The following is a 23,065-nucleotide window of genomic DNA, read 5'->3' as shown; positions in this document are numbered from 1 at the left end:
ATATCATATAGCCTTATCCTTTGTTCCCCTGACAGATCTCCACTGGAAACTGAGAAAGGTGATCAGGACCATGGACAGTGAGGCATAGTCCATACTCAATGGACCAAGTCATAGTCCATGACCATCAGTCGGGCAGCACTGGCTAACGCTTAAGGAGTTCGAGTGCCCAGAGGGCAAATTCAAACTGTCTGTGAGCCGCCACCCCCATCCCATTACTGGAGAGAGCTGAAGGAGAAAGTGCTGGCTTTGGGCACCTGGACAGAAGAGTGGGGCATGCAAAAAATGTCCTTAGCCTATGGGAAGAGGAGGAACGGAGCAGCTCCCTGAGTGCAGGCTCTGTACTCATGCCACATCTTCACCAACAAGGTGACTAGTGCTATACTTCAACTTGAGAAGACCTAGATTCAAATCCCATCTCAAAAATTTAATAGACATGTAATTAAGCTAAGACACCTAACCTCTCTGCTTTAGTTTTCTCATCTGTCAAAAGGATCAAACAATACCTTCCCTATTTGCTTCACACAATTGTGAAAATCAAATGGCAGAGATAATGAATGTAAAGCATTGTGTGAACCTTAATTTGTTGTTGTTATTCAAACATTTCAGTCATGTCTGACTTCATGACCCCATTTACAGTATTTTGGCAAAGATACTAAAGTAATTTGTCATTTCTTTCTCCAGCTCATTTTACATGTGAGGAAACTGAGGCAAACAGGGATGAGTGATTTACCCAGGTCACATAACTAATAAGTGTCTGAAGCCAGATTTGACCTCAGTTCTTCCTGACACCAGAGCTCAATCTACTGTTCCAGCTAGGTGCCCTTGTAAACTTTAAAGACTGGGTCATTGTTAGCTATGATTATTACAGGGTCATAGATTTAAAGATGGAGGGGACCAAAGGCCATTTTGTCCAGTCTGCTTATTCCCCAAATAAGGAATTTAAGACTCAGAGCAATAAACTAAATTGCCAATTGCTATTAAGTTTCAGGATTAAGATCTGAACCCAGGATTTCTGAGCTCTAAGCCAGCACCTACTACCAGCAACTTACAAAACCATCATGATATCTCTATTCTTTCTTTTCCTCTTACTCCTCAAAATAGTATTATCCCTACCTGGCCAGATTGAAACTCTGGAGTATACATGTGATAATAGGTCAGCATCATAGAGAGGCAGTGTAGCATAATGCCTAGAGAGCCAGCCTCCAAATCAGAAAGAACTGAGTTCAAGTCCTACCTCTAACATTAACCAAAAAGTCACTATGTGTCTCAATTCTCTGGAAATTTAAGACTATAAATTGTAGTGCAGATACTAACCCACATTAATAAAGGGAATTTCCTCATGAGGAGCTCCTAGGTCTTTTTTTAATGATCTTGGAAATAATTGATTCAACCAGGCTTACAGGAACTTCCTAGGAGGAAAAAATGCTCTTTGGGAAGAAATGTTCATGTGGTTCCAAAGCCAAATATTGTGGGGAAGGGGAGACTAGACTGAGAACCCTAATGTTCTTTTTCCTATTTAGGAGGCTCTCTTTCTTCTCCCAACTCCAAATGGGACAAAGCATCCCACGACAGCACATAACATGCCCTCCCCACATCTTTCCACAAGGAGATTTGAAAATGCACTAGACACAATTACTTCCATCCTGGCCCTTTAAGTTTTAAACCACTCTGTGGCTCTGACACCCTAGAGTGCAGTGAGCTAATCTAATATCACCATTCTCACATTCCATTACATTAATGAGAAGTGGAGAAAGCCTTACATTTGTCCTCTAGACACACACAAGGAGCTTGAGTAACTCACAGCAGGAATGTAATTCTTATTAATTTTAATGAAGATATCATACGGCCCTTTAAAGTGGAGATGGGGCAAAAAGAGGCACTTGGAAATCAGCTTCCTCAGCAATTTTTAATGAAGATTTATCATGTGCCCATTATAAACCCCAGAAATCCTGCCACTGAGTTCACAGTGACCTGCCAGCTTCCCAGTTCAGGAGTGTAGCAGGTTTCTACACTACAAGAACGTGGGGGCAGTTCCCCCTTTCATCTCCATTGCATTTCACATGACAGTGAGTCTAGAAAGTCAGTACGACACACCTTTAGAAAGATATCTGCAAAAGCACTTTTAAAGCTTGGTTCTTTATTCCTCACACAGCACTGGCTGAAAACATGGATTTGATTCTCATTCTAATAAAGACTGGAGAGCAGCAGGAGAGAGTTGGGTGCCCATTTGTTTGTCTCATTATTTCCAAAAAGCAATCCATCCTCAATCAGATTGTTATCTCCTCTTGCCAGTCATTTGAACTCTACCCAATCCAGCCAGAGACCTGCTCAATCTGCCAGCTAGAGGCCACAGGGGGCAGAATGAATGGATTGACCATGAGTAGAGAAACCTGCCCAAGGACTAAGCCTACTTTTCTCCCCTACTGAGAATCAAACCTGAGAGACCAGGGCTCCCACTGCTTGGTCAAAGATTGGAAGGAAAGAAGCTAATCTTGACTTGACTAAAAACACTCTAGCTGATGGGTCAGTCTCTGAAATCATCCTGATAGACTATCATACTTTGTCAGATTGGATCCTTTAATTTGTGGAGGGAATTCATGAACCTAGAGAAAGGGGTATCTGGAAACTTTACCTGACAGATCTCCAAGCTGGTTGTCACCATCCATTTGATCCTATATCACCAATTTGTCAAGACTGCCAATGACCCCATCCACGTAACAGCTACTCAAAGTCTTTACTGTCAGGAAGAGTTCTTCATCCTATTTCCCACTTTACTCTAGCAATCTCAAGCATTCAGGAAAATTAAAAGGAGTTTCTTGGTTTCCTAATTGATAAAATGTGAGTTCTAATATATAAAATGAGAGTCATTTTGGCAGAGAGGAGAGAAAATTGGATTTAAAGTAAGACATAAATTCAAATCCCACCTCAGACATAGACTGACTATGTGACCCTGAGAAAGTAACTTAACCCGGGCAAGTCACTTGACCCCCATTGCCCACCCTTACCACTCTTCCACCTATGAGCCAATACACAGAAGTTAAGGGTTTAAAAAAAAAAGAAAGTAACTTAACCTGCTTCAGCCTCATCTATAAAATGGGGAAAAAATAATAGCACTCATTGGGTGCAGCTAGATGGCTCCATGAATTGAGAGTCAGACCTAGAGATGGTAGTCTTGGGCTCAAATTTGGCCTCAGATACTTCCTAATTGTGTGACCCTGGGCAAGTCACTTAACCCCCATTGCCTTGCCCTTACTGCTCTTCTACCTTGGTACCAATACACAGTATTAATTCCAAGATGGAAAGGAAAAGTTTTTTTTAATTAATTAATAATAATAACAATAACAACAATAATAATAGCACCTATCTCACAGGGATGCAGAGAGAATTAAATAAGATAATATATGTAAGGGTTTTGCCAACCCTTCAGTACTATGTAAATCTTAACATTTGGTATTTATTCCTAATATTACTGCTCCAGTATTTGTACTCCCTGTATGGTAGCACTGTTGTGGGGAAATGGCTTTTTCAACCTTTTTGCACTATAGAAACTGGAGTTATTGGTAGGAGTATTCACAAAATGAGTGGGGAACTCTAAAGTAAAACCATTTTCTACTTTCTACTGTGAGTCTTTTTTTGCTGGCTAAGGTGGAGAGATGCCTTGTCTCAAGTGGCCTTCCTGAGGAACTGTAACTGGAGTCTAGACTCTTCAGAAACACTTGGCTGTGCTTCTGAATCCAACCACAAATCCCAATTTGGCTTTTCCCAGTGGAAATAAGCTCCCTGGCTTCATCTCTGATGTGTTTTGCACACCATCAACTGGAATAATAATCATTCCCTATTGTGGGCAGTCGCTATTGGAGAGAGAATTGTTTGCTAAGCATCGGATATCTGTGATTATGTCTAATCCCACTAGAAAACAGATGCATGTGATTGTCCGTGATTATCTAAAAACACATCCATCCATGCACGGGTGAGAATCTTTAGGGTATAAATGTCATGTCAGGGTCAGGTTTTCAGCAAAATAGCAAAAAAAAAAAAAAAAAAAAAAAACAATGCTGCAGACACAATGAGCCTGCAATAATCTTATTCCACACCTCAGTTCCATGGTTTATTAACTGTGTATATCTAGGCAAGTCATTTGGCCTCTCAGCTTCAGTTTCTTCATCTGTTAAACAATGATAACAGTGACCATGCTAACAACGTTACAAAGCTATGGTGAAATTTAACCGAGAAAAAAAATGTTTGCAAAAGCCCCTTGTAAAACAACAATATAAATTTCAAGGGAATTTTACATTAAATTGAGACAAAAGAAAAGCACATTCCCAGTGATGTAGTAGAAAAATTACTGGGTCACAAGTACTGAGTACAGAGGTCGGAAGACATGAGTTTTAAATTGAGGTTTTGCTAAGGGGAAGGAAGAAGAGGAAAAGGGGAGGAGAAGGAGGAAGAGGAGGAAAAGTATTTATTAAGTGTTTGTTATGTGGTATTAGAGGCACTATCCTAAGCCCTGGGAGTTCACAGTTTTATACAGGAGTCAACATGCGATACTATTTATGAACAAGCTACATACATAGAGTATAAATTAGGGGTAATCCCAAAGGGAAGGCACCATCTTTAAGGGGGACCTAGAAAGGCTTCTAATAGAAGGTAAGATTTTAGTTGAAATGAAGAAAGCCAAGAGTCAAAGATGAAAAGGGAAAGCATTCTAGGCATGGGGGTGAGCTGGTGAACATGGAGAAATTTGGGAGATGGAGTAAATTGTACAAGAAACATCAAGGATTGAAGGATATACATGAAGTGGAATAAAGTGTAAAACTTCAAGGCGGAGGGGAAGGAAATAGATATTTATACCATATGCTGGGCACTTTGCTAAATGTTTTACAATTACTATGTTATTTGATCCTCTTCAATAACCTTGTGAAGAAAGGGCTGTTATTATCCCTGTTTTACAGCTAAGGAAACTGAGATAAACTTGCCTAGGATCACACAGCTAGTAAGTATCTATGACTGGATTTGAACTCTGGTTTTCTCAGCTCCAAACCCAACATTCTGTCCACTTTGCTAGGAAGGGTCAGGTTAGGAAGGGCTTTAAAAGTCAAACGGAAGGGACAGCTAAGATAGCAGAGGATAGAGTGTTAGGTCTGCAGTGGAGAGGGTGTGGGTTCAAATCTGTCCTCAGATATTTCCTAGTTGTGTGACCCTGGACAAGTCATTTAATCCTAGATGTCTAGCCTTTCCTTCTCTTCTCTCTTAGAACTGATACTAAGACAGAAGGTAAGGATTTAAGAATAATAGGTCAAGCAGAGGATTTTTATCAGGAAGTTATAGAGAATTTCTAGTAGGAGTGATGTGATCAGACCTGTACTTTAAGATCACTCTGGCAGCTGAGTGCAGGATGGACTGGAGTGGAGAGAGACTTGAAGCAAGGAGATGAACTAGAAAGCTATTTCAATAGTCCAGATGTGAAGTGATGGAAATGGCAGTATCAGAGGAGAGAAAAGAACAAATTATTAGTTGTATGGTCCTGAGCAAGTCACAGCTTCTGAGACCTTCCTTCTCATTTTGGTAAAATGAGAATAATAATATGTACACTTAAAGGAGTTTGACTTGTCCATCTGTACTGTAAAGCAGATAAATAGATAATAAATTTTACTGCCTGGATTTCAACATCTACTTAAATGAACACTTTTAGAACTATACAATTATATATATATATATATGTTTATTTATATATATATTTGTTTGTTTGTTTATTTATTTACATATATTATATCTAAGATAGACAGTACAGATATACAAGGATTGGACCCTGAATTACTCAGGAGAGCGAGATGGATTGTTTTGGGAAAATTGCAAAGCACTTCTACTGAAGTTTCCTGTAAAAGCAAAGGCCCATCTTTTCTTTCTTAAGCCCTTACCTTCCATCTTAGAATCAATACTGGGTATTGGTTCTAAGGCAGAAAAGCAGTAAGGGCTAGGCAATAGGGGTTAAGTGACTTTTTCAGGGTCACACAGCTAGAAAGTGTCTGAGGCCAGATTTGAACCCAGAACATCCCACCTCTAGACCTGAGTTCTTAACCCACTGAGCCACCTAGCTGCTCCTGTCCATCTTCTCAATATTAATATTTCACCACTGTTGCTATAAAGCAGCAAGATATGCAAACACTTCTGCCTCCAGAGAACTAAAAATGAGTATCAACAAGGACAAGATAATAGAGAAGTACATAGTAAATGGGAGGAGGCTCAAACACATAATCAAGAAGGAACTCCATAGAAGAATGTGAACTGAGATCATATTAAGGAATTAAAGAGATGAGCTAGTCACATAGAAAGAGCAAGGGATGACAGGTATACCAAAGTATTCCTCATTTAGGACAAAACAAGAATGACCCCCACCATGTTAGGTGAACCCTTTGTGGTGAACTTTTAGAAGGGCATGGACAAGACCACAAAAAATGGACAGGATGGATGCCTTAGCATAGATCCAATTAAATAATACACTGTCTACTTCCCAAAGTTGTGAGGAAAGGACCCTATCAACCCTACAGCTCTGTGGAAATATGTATCATTATGATTATGATAGGAGTAGAATTCAGAGATATCAAGGAGTTGCTAGGGATAACTTCAGATCTAGGATTTTCATCAGTCTTAGGAATTCCTTTTAAGGCATTGTTTTGAAAAATCTTATGCCATTTACCAAGATAAGATCAAAATTGATACATGATTTTGAAACAAAGGGAGATATCATAAGCACATTAGAGAACAAGGAACATATTAACTATCAGATTTGTGAATAGGAGAATTTACAAATAAAAAGTAGAAAGCACTGTAAGATATAAAATGGATGGTTTTTATTACATTAAATTGAAAAGGGTTTGTACAAATAAAACTAATGCAGTCAAGATTAAAAAGAAAGCAATAAATTTGGGGGGAAATTTATAGATAATTTCTCAGGTAGAGTGCTTATATCTAAAACGTATAGAAAACTTTGTCAAATTTGTAATATGAGGTATTCTCCAACTGACAAATGCCCAAAAGATGCAAATAGTTTGATGAACACATCAAAGTTATCCATAATGATGTGAAAAAATGCTCTAAATCATTATTGATTAGAGAATTGCAAATCAAAACAACTCTGAGATATCATTTCACACCTATAAGATTAGTTAAAATGATAACAGGACAAAATGACATGTTAGAGGGGATGTGGAAAAAAAGGGGGATACTAATATATTGTTGGGAGAACTGTGAACTGATCTGACCATTTTGGAAAACAATATGGAATTATGCCCAAAGAGTTATAAATCTGTATATACCTTTTGACCTAATAATACCACTATCAAATTTATCTCCTAAGATAATCAGGGAAAAAGGAAAAGAACCTATAGGTTCTAAAATATTTATAGCAACTCTCTTTGTGGTGGTAAAGAAATGGAAATTGAAGAGATGTCATGAATTAGTGAATGGCTAAACAAGCTGGGGCATATGATTGTGATGGAATACTACTGAGCCATTAGAAATGGCAAACTGATTAATTTTAGAAAAACATAGAAATACCTATCTGAAATTATGAAGAATGAAACAGGCAGAGCCAAGAGAACATTATATACAGCACTATAAATATTGTTTGAAGAATGACTTGTGTGTATTCACCTTCAGAGAAAGAATTGATAAATAGAAACGAGCAAGACATGGTCTTTTAAATGCACTCATGTTTTTGTCAAATTATATCTTCTTTAATGGGAAGATGGGGGAAGGGAGTTACCTAAATATTTTGATGTAAAAAACAAACAAATTTCAAAATAAAATAATAACAATTAAATAAAATAATAACAAAAATAATAGCCAGGCTTAGAGACAGGAGGTCCTAGGTTCAAATCTGGCCTCAGACACATCCCAGCTATGTGACCCTGGGCAAGTCACTTGACCCCCATTGCCTACCCTTACCACACAGTATTGACTCCAAGATGGAAGATAAGGGTTTAAAAAAAAAAAAGAATCCTCTCTAAAATATCCCCACTAGGAATCATCCAGCCTCTGCTCAAAAACCTCTACTGCAAGAAAACACTCTGCCTCCTAATGCAGCATGGTCTGTGATGCTATCATCATCCAGATGATCATTTTCTGGATACTTTCAAAGTTGGCATTGTCCCTTTTAATAGTCTCTAGAACTGGACTTAATGTTTCTTGAAATGGTCCAACCAGGACACCACAGGGCAGGACTAAGGACTATCACCTCCATCACTTTGGGCACTGTTTTCTTTTAAGTAAGCCTAAAATGTGAATTAGTCTTTTAGCATTTTTGTCTGCTATTGCCATCTTGGTGATTTCTATTGGGTTTGCAAACTAGTACCTATTTCTTCTCATCACTAAACCGAGTCCCAGGAGACTTGAATTCAAGTCCCACTCCACCACTAACTAGTTTGTTTTTCTCCTCAGCAAAATGAAGGTTTGGACTTAGCTGGTTTTCCATTCCATTTCATCCCTAAATCTGATAATGGTTTTTACATAGAGGTCCATTTCAATAACCTGCCCTCATAGCCTCATAGGTCAAGAGTGGGAAAGGGTCTCAGAAGTTTTCTAATCCCAATCCTTTATTTTTACAAATGAGTTAACTAAGGGCTAGGGAAGTCAAGTAACTTTCCCAGAGTCACATATGGAACAAGTATCTGAGGTAGGATTTGAACCAGGATCCTCTGACTACAGAGCCTGTGTTCCTTTACACCAGTGGTTCCCAAACTTTTTGGGCCTACCACCCCCTTTCCAGAAAAAATATTACTTAGCACCACCTGTCACATACTATCACCACGCCCTTACAGTTATTCACCACCCCCAAATGCACCTGTGGCCATTGCCTCTCTCCTGGATCGCTGCAGCACCCACCAGGGGGCAGTGGCACCCACTTTGGGAATCACTGCTTTACGCTGAATCATACCCTCTTCATCTCTCTAACTTAGCTCACCCTGAGTCACACATTATATGACAATTAGATTTTAAAAGGCCCAGTATAGTATTGTGGGAGAATATATTAGCTCAAAACCTAGGGTTCTCGTTTCATTTCTGCCATTTTTTGAGCTAGGTAATTATGTCTAAATCATTTTCAGACTCTTAGTCCCCATTACCTCAAGTATAAAATAAGAATGCTGAGCAAAATTATCTCTAAGGTTCCTTCTAGCTTTAATATTCTGTCAGTCCTTAATAACTTGAACCAAAATACAGGCCTTCTAATCTCCAGTTCTAATATCATGATTCTAATTGTGTAACCTATGGGCAAATCATGTGATTCACCTATGTCTCCATTTCCCTATTTTTAAATAGAAATAATACAACTTACATCTACTAGATTTCGTGAGTATATGAAGAAAATAGGGTATTTTTAGAATCTGTGAATTTATCATAAACGAATATATCATCATTGTGATCATTGTTATTTGTTGTCTGTATCATTTCCTCTAACTAGAAGAAAAGAGGAAATACCTTCTAAATCTATTCAATGGTTTGCCCAAATCTGAATGTATAGATGGAATTGTCAATGCCACACCAAAGTAGTGAGAGAAAACTTTATTTGGTACAGAAAGGAATCTGTTTTTAGAGAATTAGACATTGTTTTGCTCCTTAGGGATTGATTAAAGGGTCCTTGCTTTGGTAGCAGTCATTATAAAAACAGTTAAATTGTGATTGGACTTCACTGAAATGAAATAATCTTTGCCCAGGCTTTCATCAAGACTCAGATTTTTCCAGAAACTCAGCAAGAAGGAGGAAAAACCAAAATGAATGAATTGAATTAAGCAACAGTGGTTGCTCTTTCAAAATCGTCTTTTTCCCCAGAAGTACCAGATCTTAAACTACCTTACAAAGCAATAATCGTCCAAAAAACTTAGTAGTATGTAAAAATATAAAAGTTGGTCAGTGGAACATATTATAAAAATAATATACGAAAGCAAATAAACCCAATAACATAGGATTGAATAAATCAAAAACCCCACAACTACTAGGGTAAGGGCTTACTGTATTGACAAAATCTTCTGGGGAAACTGGAAAGCAGTCTGGCAGAAATTGAATTTAGACTAAGATCTCACACCATATAACAAAATGAGTGGGATATCTGACCTAGATATAAAAATTCACATCAGAAGCAAATTTTAAAAGTAAGGAATAAAATACTTTTTGCTACTATAAATAGAGTGAAAATTTACAACCAAACAAGGAATAGAGAAGATCATAGATGATGAATGGACAATGCTTATTATATAAAATTATATAGTTTATACACTTTCAAAAACCAATGTAGGCAAAATTAAAAGGGAAACAGTTAGCTAGGGGAAAATCTTTATAGCAAATTTCTCTGATAAACATTTTGTATTCAAACTACAGAAAGAACAGCTTCAAATATACTAATATAATGGCCATTCCCTCTGTAAATAAATGGTCAAAAGATATAAATAGGCTATTCTCAAAAGACTATATACACATTCTAGTAGGAAAAAATATGTTCCAAATAATTAAAAATTAAAGAAATACAAATTAAAACAGCTTTATATCTTAAAGATAACTTTGAAAGATGTTACGACTCTCATTAATGTACTGATCCACCACAACTCCAGAGGACCAATGATGAAGCATGTTACTCCTCCTCTAACAGAGTGGGGGATGGAGTCAGAGTGAAGAATAAGACATCTATTTCAGGACATAGCCAATGTGTGGGTTTGTTTTTTTCTGGATTGTGTTTATTTGTAATTAGGACTATTTTTGCATGGGTATTTGGTGGGGAAAAGGGAGCTAGAAATAATATTGTCAAGAAGAAAATGGGTTCTTAAATCATTTTTTTTTATTTTAAACCCTTAACTTCTGTGTATTGACTTATAGGTGGAAGAGTGGTAAGGGGGTCAAGTGACTTGCCCAGGGTCACACAGCTGGGAAGAGTCTGAGGCCGGATTTGAACCTAGGACCTCCCGTCTCTAGGCCTGGCTCTCAATCCACTGAGCTACCCAGCTGCCCCTTCTTAAATCATTTTAAATTTTTTTTTTAATTTTTCAAAAAAAATTTTAAAACCCTTACCTTCTGTCTTGAAGTCAATACTGTGTATTGGCTCCAAGGCAGAAGGGTGGTAAGGGTAGGCAATGGGGGTCAAGTGACTTACCCAGGGTCACACAGCTGGGAAGTGTCTGAGGTCAGATTTGTCTTAAATCATTTTTTAATGCACAAAAGAGAAAAAAAGAAAATCAGAAGGAGACAGATAAGAACAACTTTGAAAATAACATGTTGAATTTATTAGATATTTCTAAAGCAAGATGAAGGCATTTTAAAAATATTTAAAAGATTTAAAGTATATTAGAAACATTTTATTTCACATGTACTATTTTTTCTATTCCATATTATAAATGAAAATGGGCTTTTTGTTGCTCATTAAATTTGGAATAAAAAAAGAAAAAACTTCTCCATCACCTCCAAAAAAAAACCATAATTCTTAGGTTCATAAAATCTCAGAGGTCATCAAATCTCACCTCCCAATCAGTGCAGGAATCTTCTCTATAATACCCTAGACTGATAGTCAACCAGGCTCTGCATCAACATGCCTGATTGGTTTTTTTAACAAAGCATCCTATGCCATTGATATATGTCTGGCCATTAGGAAGTTAGACCATTCTTCTGTCTTAGAATTGATAGTAAGACAGAAAGTAAAGTTTTAAGAAAAAAGAAAGAAAGAGAATGTCTCTAACACCTGAAGTCTAATAAAGAACCTGTCCTATAAAAGCTTCTATCCTGATTTTTCCCCTAGAAAAAAGTATATTCCCTGTCCCTTGCCATTAACAAACTGCATGGCCTTAGGCAGGTTGCTTCTACTGTCTAACCCAACGTTTTCTCTTCTATAAAACAATATATGTGAACCACTTCTAAAATAATTTTAAGTGCTGGAAGTATACCTTCAGGGGAAGGAGAAGGGAGGGAGAAACATTCTATATAGTTACTTTTGCTTCAGAATCTGAAAGAGGAGAGATTAATTCTTGGAATATAGATAAATAAGTCTAAGAAATTCTTAAGAGAAAAGATCTCTAGGACTTACAGGCCTCTAAATATGGTTCTGAAAGTGAGATCATTTGGATGTTTAAGGGGAAAACAATACTGCCAAGAGACCCCCCCAAAAAAGGAAACTCTCATCTAGTGTAGTTTAGTAAAGAAAGATTAAGATATATTTGGAAGAAGGGGTTTCTGGGTTTATCAGACTGAAGTTCAAAAAAGTTGTGGGAAGACAAAGGAGAATCAATGAGGGAAACTCAGGTCTCCTATTAGAAACTGCAGGACATTTTCCACAATACCCTAAGTTCCTTTGGGCCAGATTACAATGTGTTATTGCCCTCATCGGTAGTTCATATTTCACTCTTATAATGAATTTAAAAGATTCTCTCTCCCCCTTATTTCCACAAAAGTTCCTTTTCTGCTCTAAACTATGACTTGAAGGGTTTCTTCGATGTGGCAGTATCTCCTAATATGACCTTAAATGGAACACTTCTTTCTTTTGTAAAACTAAAAATGCAGTGCCATTTTTGATCTGTCCAAAATGCCTAGGAAAATGTTGCTTGATGCTTGATTGAAATGAAGGCAAAAGCATAACTAGGTAATTTTGTTCCCATGGCAAGTACTACAAACCATGTCAGGGCAAACAATACCATGTGCTCTTCCATTTAGACAGGAGAGAAGGGAGGCAGGATGCTTCTTTCTCTCAGGGAGACTGAAACACCAGGACAAACAAGTAATCCTTCAGAGGAATCTACCACAAAGTGGAGCTGGGGGAAGGGAATGGGAAGGGAAAATGAAGCTCACCCAAGACTGCCATCTAGTAGTTTCCTATTTTTTTTATTTTCTATTCTTGCTTACTAGAGAGGCAGCCTTGGCATAGTGCCTAAAGAGCTGGTCTTAAGAGTCAGCAAGTTCATGACTCACTTTGAATTCAGACTGGGCCTAATTGTTGCCCTCTGGCAACTCTAAGACGTGGTGTTGCAGAGTAGTTTGCTGTTGTTCACTTGATTCCATCTGACTCTCTATTACCCTATTTGGGGTTTTCGTGACCATGATACTGGAATAGTTTGCTGTTTCCTTCTCCAGCTCATTTTACAGATGAGGAACCTGAGAGAAAACCAATTAAGTGATGGGTCCAAGGGTCATTTAGCCAGCAAGTATCTAAGGCCAGATTTGAACTCATAGAGATTAGTCTTCCTGACCTCAGGCCAGGTACTTCATCCATTTCGCCGCTTAGCTGCCTCTGCAGAACAGTTACAGATATGCTTACATGGAGGGAACTTTCCCACTAAGATATTCCTACCAGTTTATCCACAAATTTGGTCCTTCCCTCTTACCCCAAATTATTATGAACTAGCTTCTTGGCTCTGTTGTTTCTCCACTTCAATAGGACATGCAAGATGGTCAGAATCTCTAAAATTTCACCTCCCGGCCCAGTTCTATAATGCTGGCACCCAGTAAGCATAATGTAAGCTTGTTGACTGAGTAAAGGGAACCAGATTTGGCTTCTTTTGTTTCAAAGTGATAACTTCTAAACAAATGTACCTTTTCCCAGGGCCTGGGTTTGTTTGTTTGGTAGTGGAGAGAATAGAGAAAGTAGCATTATTTTGTGATTTCACAGGATATTTTAAACTTATCTCAATGCTACTTCCTCATCTGACAGAGATCATAATCCCTCTATTACTTTGGTAGGCAGTCTTGGAGAGTTTTCTCAGACAAAAAAAATCAGTTTTTCAGCCAGCCTGGTAATGATCCTCTCTGATTTCGGCAGGCTAGTCCTCAGACCACGGATACAGCCTGTCAACAAGCCCACACTTGAAGCCTTTCCAAATTGGCAGGACTTTCTAGAGATTGAATTTTGCTGGCATAGCCTTCAAGAACCCAGGGTCACCTCTATCTGAGAGGGTTTAGTGGAGGACTGGACTTATGCCATAGAAAAACTTCCATCTGCCTAGAGATGAGTTGTCACAAATCAGAAAAGAATTAAATACAGACCAACTGCAAGGCCTGGAACTCAGCAGGTGCTTTGCTTCTAGTAAGTAGGACTGAAATGTGGTCCTTCTTTTCCCCTCTCTAAAAACAACACTGACAGACACAAAGAAGGGAGAAGGCAGACAGGAAACATTTTGTTTTGTGTTTTTCATTTTTTTGCCTTCTGAACTTCTCTCTCAGGTGTTTTGCTTATGAGAAGGAAATAAGGCAATGCAGCTGGCTACCCTTTCATAAATGAAGTGGAGGGCACAGCAGGGGTTTTGATGAAAATACAGGGACTTAGAAACCTGGAAAAGCAGCACTCACAGTAATTCACAGTCATTTCCTATGAGTTTGCATCCTTCACTCAGGAGGCAGACCTTTGTCTCCAGCTGCAGATGATACTTTAGATATGAGTGATGGAAGCAGGGGAAGAAAGAGTAACTCCCCTTCTGTACTTGCGGGGCTGCCCTGCTGTAGACTATTCATTTATTCAACAATCAAGAGAGAGAATCATTGCAAATCTTGGTTGACAGGAAAGGTGAAATCTGCAGGGCTGATTAGGACACTGTAATAGTAAAACCTGATATGAAGCACCCTGGTGGGAAAAATGACTGAGATTCAGGACCCTGGTTTTGTCAGGCCACTAAAATTCACCATTTTCAGCACCATGGCCAGCAGAAGACAGCCAGGGCAGAGTGGCTAAGGTATAGCTAGTTCAGTCAGCCCCAAGGCTAAGATGGCTAAGGAAAACAATGGTGACAGCCACAGCCATCTGTAACATTCTTTCTTTATTTCCCCAGCCCTTTGCAGAGTGCCTGGAACATAGAAAGTGCTTAATAAATGTTTGCTATTGACCGATTGGCCCAAAGAAAGTCTCAATGAGCTAAAATTGTCTGTGGTACAGAGGGACAAACAAGGATAAAAAAATTGGTCCCAATCATTCCTATTTTTCCCATTGACCAGGTCAGAAATCAATTTCGCCTTCTCGCTCAGATATCCAAAAGTTCTAAACAAGGTTGCGTGGGGAAATAAGGAACATCACCTGTATTTGTATAGCAAAGTCCTTTACAAAGGACTTTCATGCATATATTATCTCACTGGATCCTCAGAACAACCTTGTGAGGTAGATAGGTAGGTAGGATATGAAATTTTAACCCTATTTTATAGACATGCTAAGATTCTATATGATCAGAAGTTAGTTATCAGGAGATGGTAATAGAACTAGAAGTCTGAAAAGGGATGTTCAGAGGTCCTCTATCTCTAGGTGGCTAATCTTTTTGTTAAAGTCAAAACAAAATGGAATATCGGAAAGATCAATAAACTTGGAGGCAGAAAACCTTAATTTGTATCGCAGGTCTAATCCATATAGACACTGGGACCTTGGCTAAGTGTGACTTTAGTCATGTCTCGACTTCTCTGTGCCTCAATTTTATAAACTATGAAATAAGGATAATACAAATGAGATTGTTACGAGAACACTTAGGAAACCTCAAAGTATCTAAATGTGGCAGATATTGATCACTGTGATTATTCATGAAAATAAAGTTTTCTTAGAAAGAAATCTCTCAAAAACCTGGTCTGTTATTTTGCAGTCAGAATAACCCCAATACCCTAGTCATCATCTACTAGAATGTAGCTGGAATACAGAATCAAAGCAGCTCGAATTTAAAAGTAAGAATGTCAGACCATAATAATAGATACATTTAACAGGTATTCAGAGCCCAGCTACAATCTTCCTAATGTGCTCAGAAACCTTTAAATGATTCCTTATTGCTTACAGAATGTTTTCTTGTTCATCAAAGTTACTTCTTGCTAGTTCAGAGTCAGTTAAGATGACTCAGAGAGCAAGAACAAGAGTGTTAAGGTCAAATCAGAATCATCAAATAGTAACATCTGATACCTGCAGCATGGTCTGTAGAAAACATGCTGGATTTGATATCCAAGGAAATGGGTTCCAATTTTGGTTCAGATCGCCACTTGGACAGGTCACCTGGATCTTAGTTTCCTCATTTATAAAATGAAGAAGTTGGACTAGATAATCTCTAAGGTCCAATTGAGCTCTAACATTCTCTGATTCATTTTATGTTCTTCTATGATCACAGCTTCGTAACCACTTTCAATGAAATGAAATTAAGAAAATGAACCAAGAACCATCTGGAATGGAGGAAAATAGCTTCCCAAGGCTAGCCTATGAAATAGCTCCTAAGAGGAAATGGAGAAACAACCTGCATATTAGGCAAAGCACACCAATGTGAATTCTTTATAATAAATATGATAATACCACCTCAAATCTCTATAACACTTTTAACTTTTCAACGTGCTTCCATCTCTGTCTCTATTATCTTATTTTAATCTTTAAAAAAAAACTGTGAGGAAGATCAGACAAGTATTATCTGCATCTCCAGCTGCCTGCTAGACATCTCCATCTGGAGGTCCTGCCGGCACCTCTAACTCAATATGTCCAAGATAGAACTCCTCATCTTCCTGCCTAAAATCTGCCCCTCCTCTCTATTTCCTTGCATTGGTGGATGGCAACCAGCATCCTCCCTCAGTTACTCAGACTTGAAACTTTGCCCTCCATATCTAGTCTATTGCCAAGTATTGTCAATTCCACCTCCACAAATTTGCTCATATCTGTCCCCTCCCCTCCACTTTGTTGCCTCTACCCCCAATTTAGGCTTTTAGAACTTTTTGGTTTTTCAGTCATATCTGACTCTTTGTGAATCCATTTAGGGTTTTCTTAGCAAAGATACTGGAATGGTTGCCATTTCTTTCTCCAGTTCTTTTTACAGATGAAGAAACTGAGGCAAACAGGGTAAAGTGACTTGCCCAGGGTCACACAGCTAGTAAGTATCTGAGGCCAGATTTGAATTCAGGAAGATGAGTTTGCCTGACTCCTGGCCTAGCCCTCCACCTACCCATAAGATAGGTGCTATTAATATCCTCACTTTATAGTTGAGGAAAATAAGGCAAGTAGAGCTTAAGTGCCTTGCCCAGGGTCACACAGCTAGGATGTATCTGAAGCCAGATTTGAACTCTGCTTGTTCTGACTCCAGGCTCAGTACTTTACACACTGCACCACGTAACTACCCCCATATTAGACCCTTTAACCTGCTCTACTCAAATGGCTTCCTAATTGTTCTCTCTTAAATCCATGCTCCTTATGGGCAGCTAGATGTCACAAGGGATTGGGTTCTGGATTTGGAGTGAAGAAGAGCTGAGCTTAAATCTAATCTCAGGTACTTCCCAGCTGTGTAATCCTGGACAAATCACAACTTCTATCTGCCTCAGTTTCCTCATTTGTAAAATGTGGAAACTGGCACCCAACTCAGAGTTGTAGTGAAGGTCGAATTATTTGTAAAATATTTGTAAAGGACTCTGCAAAACTCACAGTGTTATATACAATGCTAGCTATTGTTAAATCTACTAAAATAATCTTCATAAGCCATGACTCTCCTCTACCTAGAAACCCTTCAGTAGTTCGCTAATACCTTTAGGATAAAATACATACTCTTTAGCCTGGTGTTTAAGGCATTTCAAAAACACTTATCCAGCCTGATCAACTCAGTCTCATGGACAGAGTATTGGATTTGGAGTCAAGATAACCTGAGTTTAAATCTTCCCTCAAATTGAATTGTGATCCTGAGCAAGTCACTTAATCTCTCTGACTCAACTTCCTCCTCTGTAAAAATGGAGATTTTAATAACACCTACTTCATAGAGTTGTTATGAAGATCAAATAAAATAATACATGTTTTGCAAGCCTTAAAAGGGACTCTATAAATGTTAGTTTTTATTATTACTACTGTCACTTTCTAGTGCTTTTCATAGACTAAATTCCAGCCAAACTGGCTGAGTCCTTAACATTCACTTCAAAATATCTTCTTTACCATCTTCCTTTCCTTTTACTCATCTTTGAAGACATGTCCCTCTCCTCATCACCCTACCTTTTTCCTTGGCTACCAATTTATTCTCTTCCCCTAGGACTTTGATTTATCAATTATTTCCACTTCCCTTAAATCTTAAGTCTCTCCTTCTTCATTGACTCATATTTTCAACCACAACTATGCTCTAGTTCCCCTAACCTAAAAATAAAAAATAAAAAACCTCAAATTGCCATCCTTTTCTTCCCTGTCCTACCAAACTCCTAGAAAATGGTCTCTACTTTCTCTGCTCACACTGTCCTCATCATCTATTCACTCCTCAACCCCTTAAAAAGTGGTTTTCCCTCCCACCTTTAATAGAAATTGTTCTCTACTTGATATGTATCATCAAAAATCATAATCTTCCCTCTCCCTCTTCCCAAAACTGGCTGACTTCCCTGTCTTTCAGTAATGGTTATATACACTCCAAACTCCAAACATCTTTGGCTTCTCCTTCTCCTTTTTTTCTAAACATCCACTTGATTTTCTTCCCGTTAGTTCCCGCTGTATCTGTTCCCCCCCCCCCTCCTTAGCATTCATCCTGCCAGTATTTTAGGTTCTTCCTGGACTATTACAATAGTTTCCTTTCTGGTTTCCCATTTTCTATTTTCTCCTCCCATACATCACTACCAAATTAATCTTTCTGATGCTATTATTTCTTTACCTAAAAACCTTCAGGAGCTCCCTACTTCCTCTTGAATTAAGTCTCTACAAAGCCCAGAACACATGACCTTCCAAAATCAGATGTCACCCTAATTTTCTAGCTTTGTCACTTTATTTCCCTCCACACACACTATGTTCCTGTCAAAACTGAATTACTTTGCCATCTCATTTCTCTCCCAACAATGTAAGGCTTCTCACATTTCCATGCCTTTACCTATTCTGTGCTAGGAATGCTCTTCCTCTCCCTCCTTGCCTATTGGCTTCCTACTTGACCTTCCAAGAACTTTCCCTGATTCACTCGGGTGCTTATAAAACACTTTGTTTTTTCAACTTTCTAATGCAGTTAGAAGTGCTGGGATTGCTAGGTGGTGCAGTGAGTAGAACACTAGGTCTAGAGTCAAGAAGATCAGAATTCGAATCCAGCCTCAGACATTTACTAGTCATGAGACCTTGGGCAAATCAATTAATCTCTGTTTGCCTCAGTTTTCTCATCTATAAAATGGAGATAATTATAGCCCCTCCTTCTCAAGGCTGTCTGAGGATACAATGAGATAATGATAAGGATAAGGTGCTTTACGGTGCCTGACTCTTAGTAAGTTCTATATAAATATTAGCTATCATTGTCATTGTTAATACACTGATCATTTTCTAGAGTGTCTTATAGTTATCTGTTTGCATTTCATCTTCCTACTAAAATACAAGATCCATGCAAGTAAAGACCATGTTCTAGTTAAAATTCTTGTCTTTGACATTGCCTAGAGCAGTACTCTACCTACAACTGGTACTCCATAAAAAGGATGCTGAATGAACAAACAGATGAATGGCTTAGTAAAAGTCACAGAGAGGTACATATAGACTGGAAGTTAAAAAATATATAAAATAGCAGAAACTAGGTGGCTCAGCAGGCCTGGAGGTGGGAGGTCCTGGCTTCAAATAAAATCTCAGTTACTTCCTAGCTGTGTGACCTTGGGCAAATCATTTAATCCCCATTGCCTAGCCCTTACTGTTCTTCTGCCTTAGAAAAAAAATACATAATGTTGATTCCAAAACAGAAGGTAAGGGGAAAGAAAGAAATAAAGGAAGAAAGAAATACCTAGAGCTTGTCAAAGTTAAAATGGACTTTCTCCAGAGGTAATAGATCCACCTTCACTAAAGGTCAAAAGATCATAGCTCTAGAGCACAAGAGGATGTCAAAAGCCACTGAGTTCAATTCCTTTATTTTACAGTTAAGAAAATTGAAGCCCAAAGAAGTTGTGACTTGTCCAAGGTCACATAAGTATGAGAGGCAAGACTTGAACCCAGCTCATCTGACTTTAGAACCAGTAGTCTTTCTGCTATACCTTGCTACATTCAAGCAAAAACTGGACAGCCACTTCCCCAAAAATGTTATACTCTAAAATAAGTTCCTGTTCAGGTATGCATTGGACAAATATCTTCTGAAGTTCCTTCCAAATCTGAGATTCTGTGGGTAGAAAGGCATTTTAGGGGTTCTCAGATAATATCACCAAAGCATCTGTGTGACCTGGGACAAGTCCCTTCACTTCTCTGGCCTCAGTTTCTTCACCTGTAAAATGAAATAGTTGGATTATATGGTCTCTAAAGTCTCTTCTAGATCTACGATCCTATTATCCTATTTCGCATATACATAATGCTGCCCTTTCCACAATATCTTCTTCCCACAGAAAGACCTGCACCAGAGCCAGCAAACCCTTGGCCTCCTTCCCACTGTGGATATCTGCACTAACCCCAACAGCTTTATTAGGCCTACCTATGCAGAAGAGTTTATCTTCAGAGGAGTTGACCATCAGGCAATAAATTTTTTGGCCACAGCAACTCATGAATCCTCCAACAAATACTGTGATCTGGGCCAGTGGAGATAATACTCTTACCCATGAAATTACAGAACTTTTGAAGTACCAAATAAACAGTGCTGAACATACACTCCTGGGTGGTATAAACACTTGGACGGTACAAGTCCTTGCATTTCCATATAAGAGAAAGTCCTGGATTTTTAGATAACTTTATATTTTTCAAAGCACCAGCGATGTGCCAAGTAGCATACTGAACCCTGAATAAATCACTGATTGTCCAGATTGACCCATAAAAAAGTATTTGATAAGGTGGAAGTTGAAGGGAAAGGGAGAGGCAGAGTAGGGTAGGTAGGATAAACTAAGGGGAAAGAGGTTTCAGCAGGACAGAAAAGCTAAAAATGTATAGTCTTTCCACGTCTGTTTTAATTGTCTTCCAAGATATCAGAGCTTCCTATAAGAAGTTTGTCTTGAAGGAGAATTTGAAAGGTTAAGGTGGTATAGCACAGGATTAGGTGTTAGGGGGTGTGGGTCCTAGTTCCATTATCAGTAGCCATTAAGTGCTAGCAGTGGGTAGTGTTTTATCTTCAATTTTCTCCTCTATAAAATGGGGAGCATAGGTTAGATATCTCTGCAGCCCCTGCCAGTTCAAAAAGGCTAGGATGGGCAATATGAAGTGCAATCACATGGATAATTATATAGAAATATATTTTATATAAATATATTTTTACCTCTATCTATAAATATATAGATATTTAAATTATCCAAGTCTGTGAGAACTTATCTTCCATTCTCCCCCTTTCCCTTCCCTTCCCTTGCCACTTTGATTTCTCCCACTCTTCCACCTCCCCACTACCTTAAGAATTGAATGCTAAAATGAAGTGTCTAAATGCCTGGACCTTACCTTTTTCTCCTGAAGGACCAACTCTCCCAGGCCGGCCTGGAGACCCTTTCTCTCCCTTTTCTCCAGCATCCCCTGTGGAAGAAATTCACAAACATTTAGGAAGTAGCTCTAATAAGCATGGTAAGGGTCCTACAACCACTGACTGCTGAGATCCCTCCCCTCCTGGCACAGTCACTCCAAAAAAGAATAGGCAAAGGTGGAGAAAGAGCTGTCAAGGGCACAGCTGTCACTGACCTAAACTTGGGTTCAAAAAAATCAATCGCTTGAATACAGGATCAGAGGCATAGTTACCATTTATATCAAAGAGACATGATAGTCTGTAAGCCCAATATGACCTAACAGTGTGACACATCAACCAAAAATTAATGCACTCTTAGTTCGCATTAAGAGAGACGTTGTTGTTGTTTGTCCTTTGTTTCTTTACTTAGACCTGAACTGAACTTAAGTAGGTCAGAGTTGCACAAAGTCATCAGTCTCACTCTCTCTTCCAGAACCAGGCAAATCCCGGTGGCAAGACAAAAAGTCAGGACAACTCGCACTACCCCAGGATGCAGTGGATGTTCTTGGCATCTTAGATGTCCAACCAAGCTCAAGGCACTCCATAGTAGCTTCAGCCACTTCCATGGCCAATGGAACAAATTGTTCCCATCCACCCATTCTGCCAGGAGAAGACTTAGTAGTGTCCCTAGATCACTGATGAGTTGGAGGGCTCTTGGGTACCCTCATCTGATGAAATGGTTTTACTGGAGTGTGGCTGATGCCCATGCTAGAGCACTTTAGAGCCACTGGTGGGAGTTAGGAGAAAGACACCACAGATGGTGTCTCAGCCACCAGAGGGGCAGGTCCTTCCTGAGCACCCTCTGTACCTCAAGAGAAACATGATATTCAAAATGAGAAAGGTGATAGTCCTGCTCTTATTTGGCTTCCTCAGACCACTTTCTGAGTATGGTATTCAGATATAGACACCAGCCAATGCTATCAAACTTAAAAGAAGCCATACATAAAGATCCCTAACAGGTCACATTGACTTAGAAAAATCACATATTACATTATCTATGTTCTATTGTATTTCTATTTATTTTATTAAATATTTCCAATTTACAGCTTAATCTAATTTAGGCCCCCACTCAGAAGTGTCATAGATATGGCTAACACTTCTGCCCTACACCTCATCAAATTTGAAGGTCAGAAGGGGTAAATATAGAGAATATGGGACGACTGGTGAGGCCTTTTCAGGTATATAAATCATTCCACACCTTGTAGGATATATGAGATGCTCAGAAGCTCAGTTGCATATGAAAAATCCAGTAGGGCAATGAATCTGCTCCTAATGCAAAGACTACTTCAGCCCCTTTTCCTCAAATATTGATTTGTATAGACCTAAGGAATTGCCTTAAAGGTTGGTGGTTGTTGTAGTTTTAACTGGGGAAACCCTGACCCCTAGAGCTGTTGGGTGATTATTGAGCAAACATCCACGTTCTAGTTACAGCCTAGCCTTCATAGATGAAGATTTGAGAATGTATTGGATGATCACCAAAAATTAGGTTAAGAGCCTTCATCAAGGGAAGTTAGCCCTCAACCAGAGAGAGCTTTTAAAAAAGAAATACAATATCTTTCCTACCTCCTGTCAGATAGATCAAAACCTCGGTGCCAAAGTCTGAGGGAGAGGTAGAGAGTTTCTTGCCAATTCCATAATAAGGCTTCCTACCCTTTCTTAAAGAATACAGATAAAAGTGCAAAGGAACACTTTACTGAGCCTAAGGTTGAAGGGGATAG

The 23,065-nt window shown here is 38.7% G+C and overlaps 1 protein-coding gene across 1 annotated transcript in view; it reads right to left on the bottom strand.

Annotated features, from left to right (window-relative positions):
- Positions 1 to 23,065, bottom strand: part of COLEC11 (collectin subfamily member 11) — a 55,985-nt gene that overhangs the window by 23,953 nt on the left and 8,967 nt on the right. The window contains exon 2 of the mRNA XM_044659564.1: positions 21,290 to 21,361. Within this exon, the coding sequence (XP_044515499.1) occupies positions 21,290 to 21,361 (72 nt within the window). The remainder of the gene's footprint in view (positions 1 to 21,289; positions 21,362 to 23,065) is intronic.

The sequence above is a fragment of the Gracilinanus agilis genome, chromosome 2, assembly GCF_016433145.1.
Source record: "Gracilinanus agilis isolate LMUSP501 chromosome 2, AgileGrace, whole genome shotgun sequence".
Classification (NCBI taxonomy): Eukaryota; Metazoa; Chordata; class Mammalia; order Didelphimorphia; family Didelphidae; genus Gracilinanus; species Gracilinanus agilis.
This window is presented reverse-complemented; position numbering and strand designations above follow the sequence as displayed.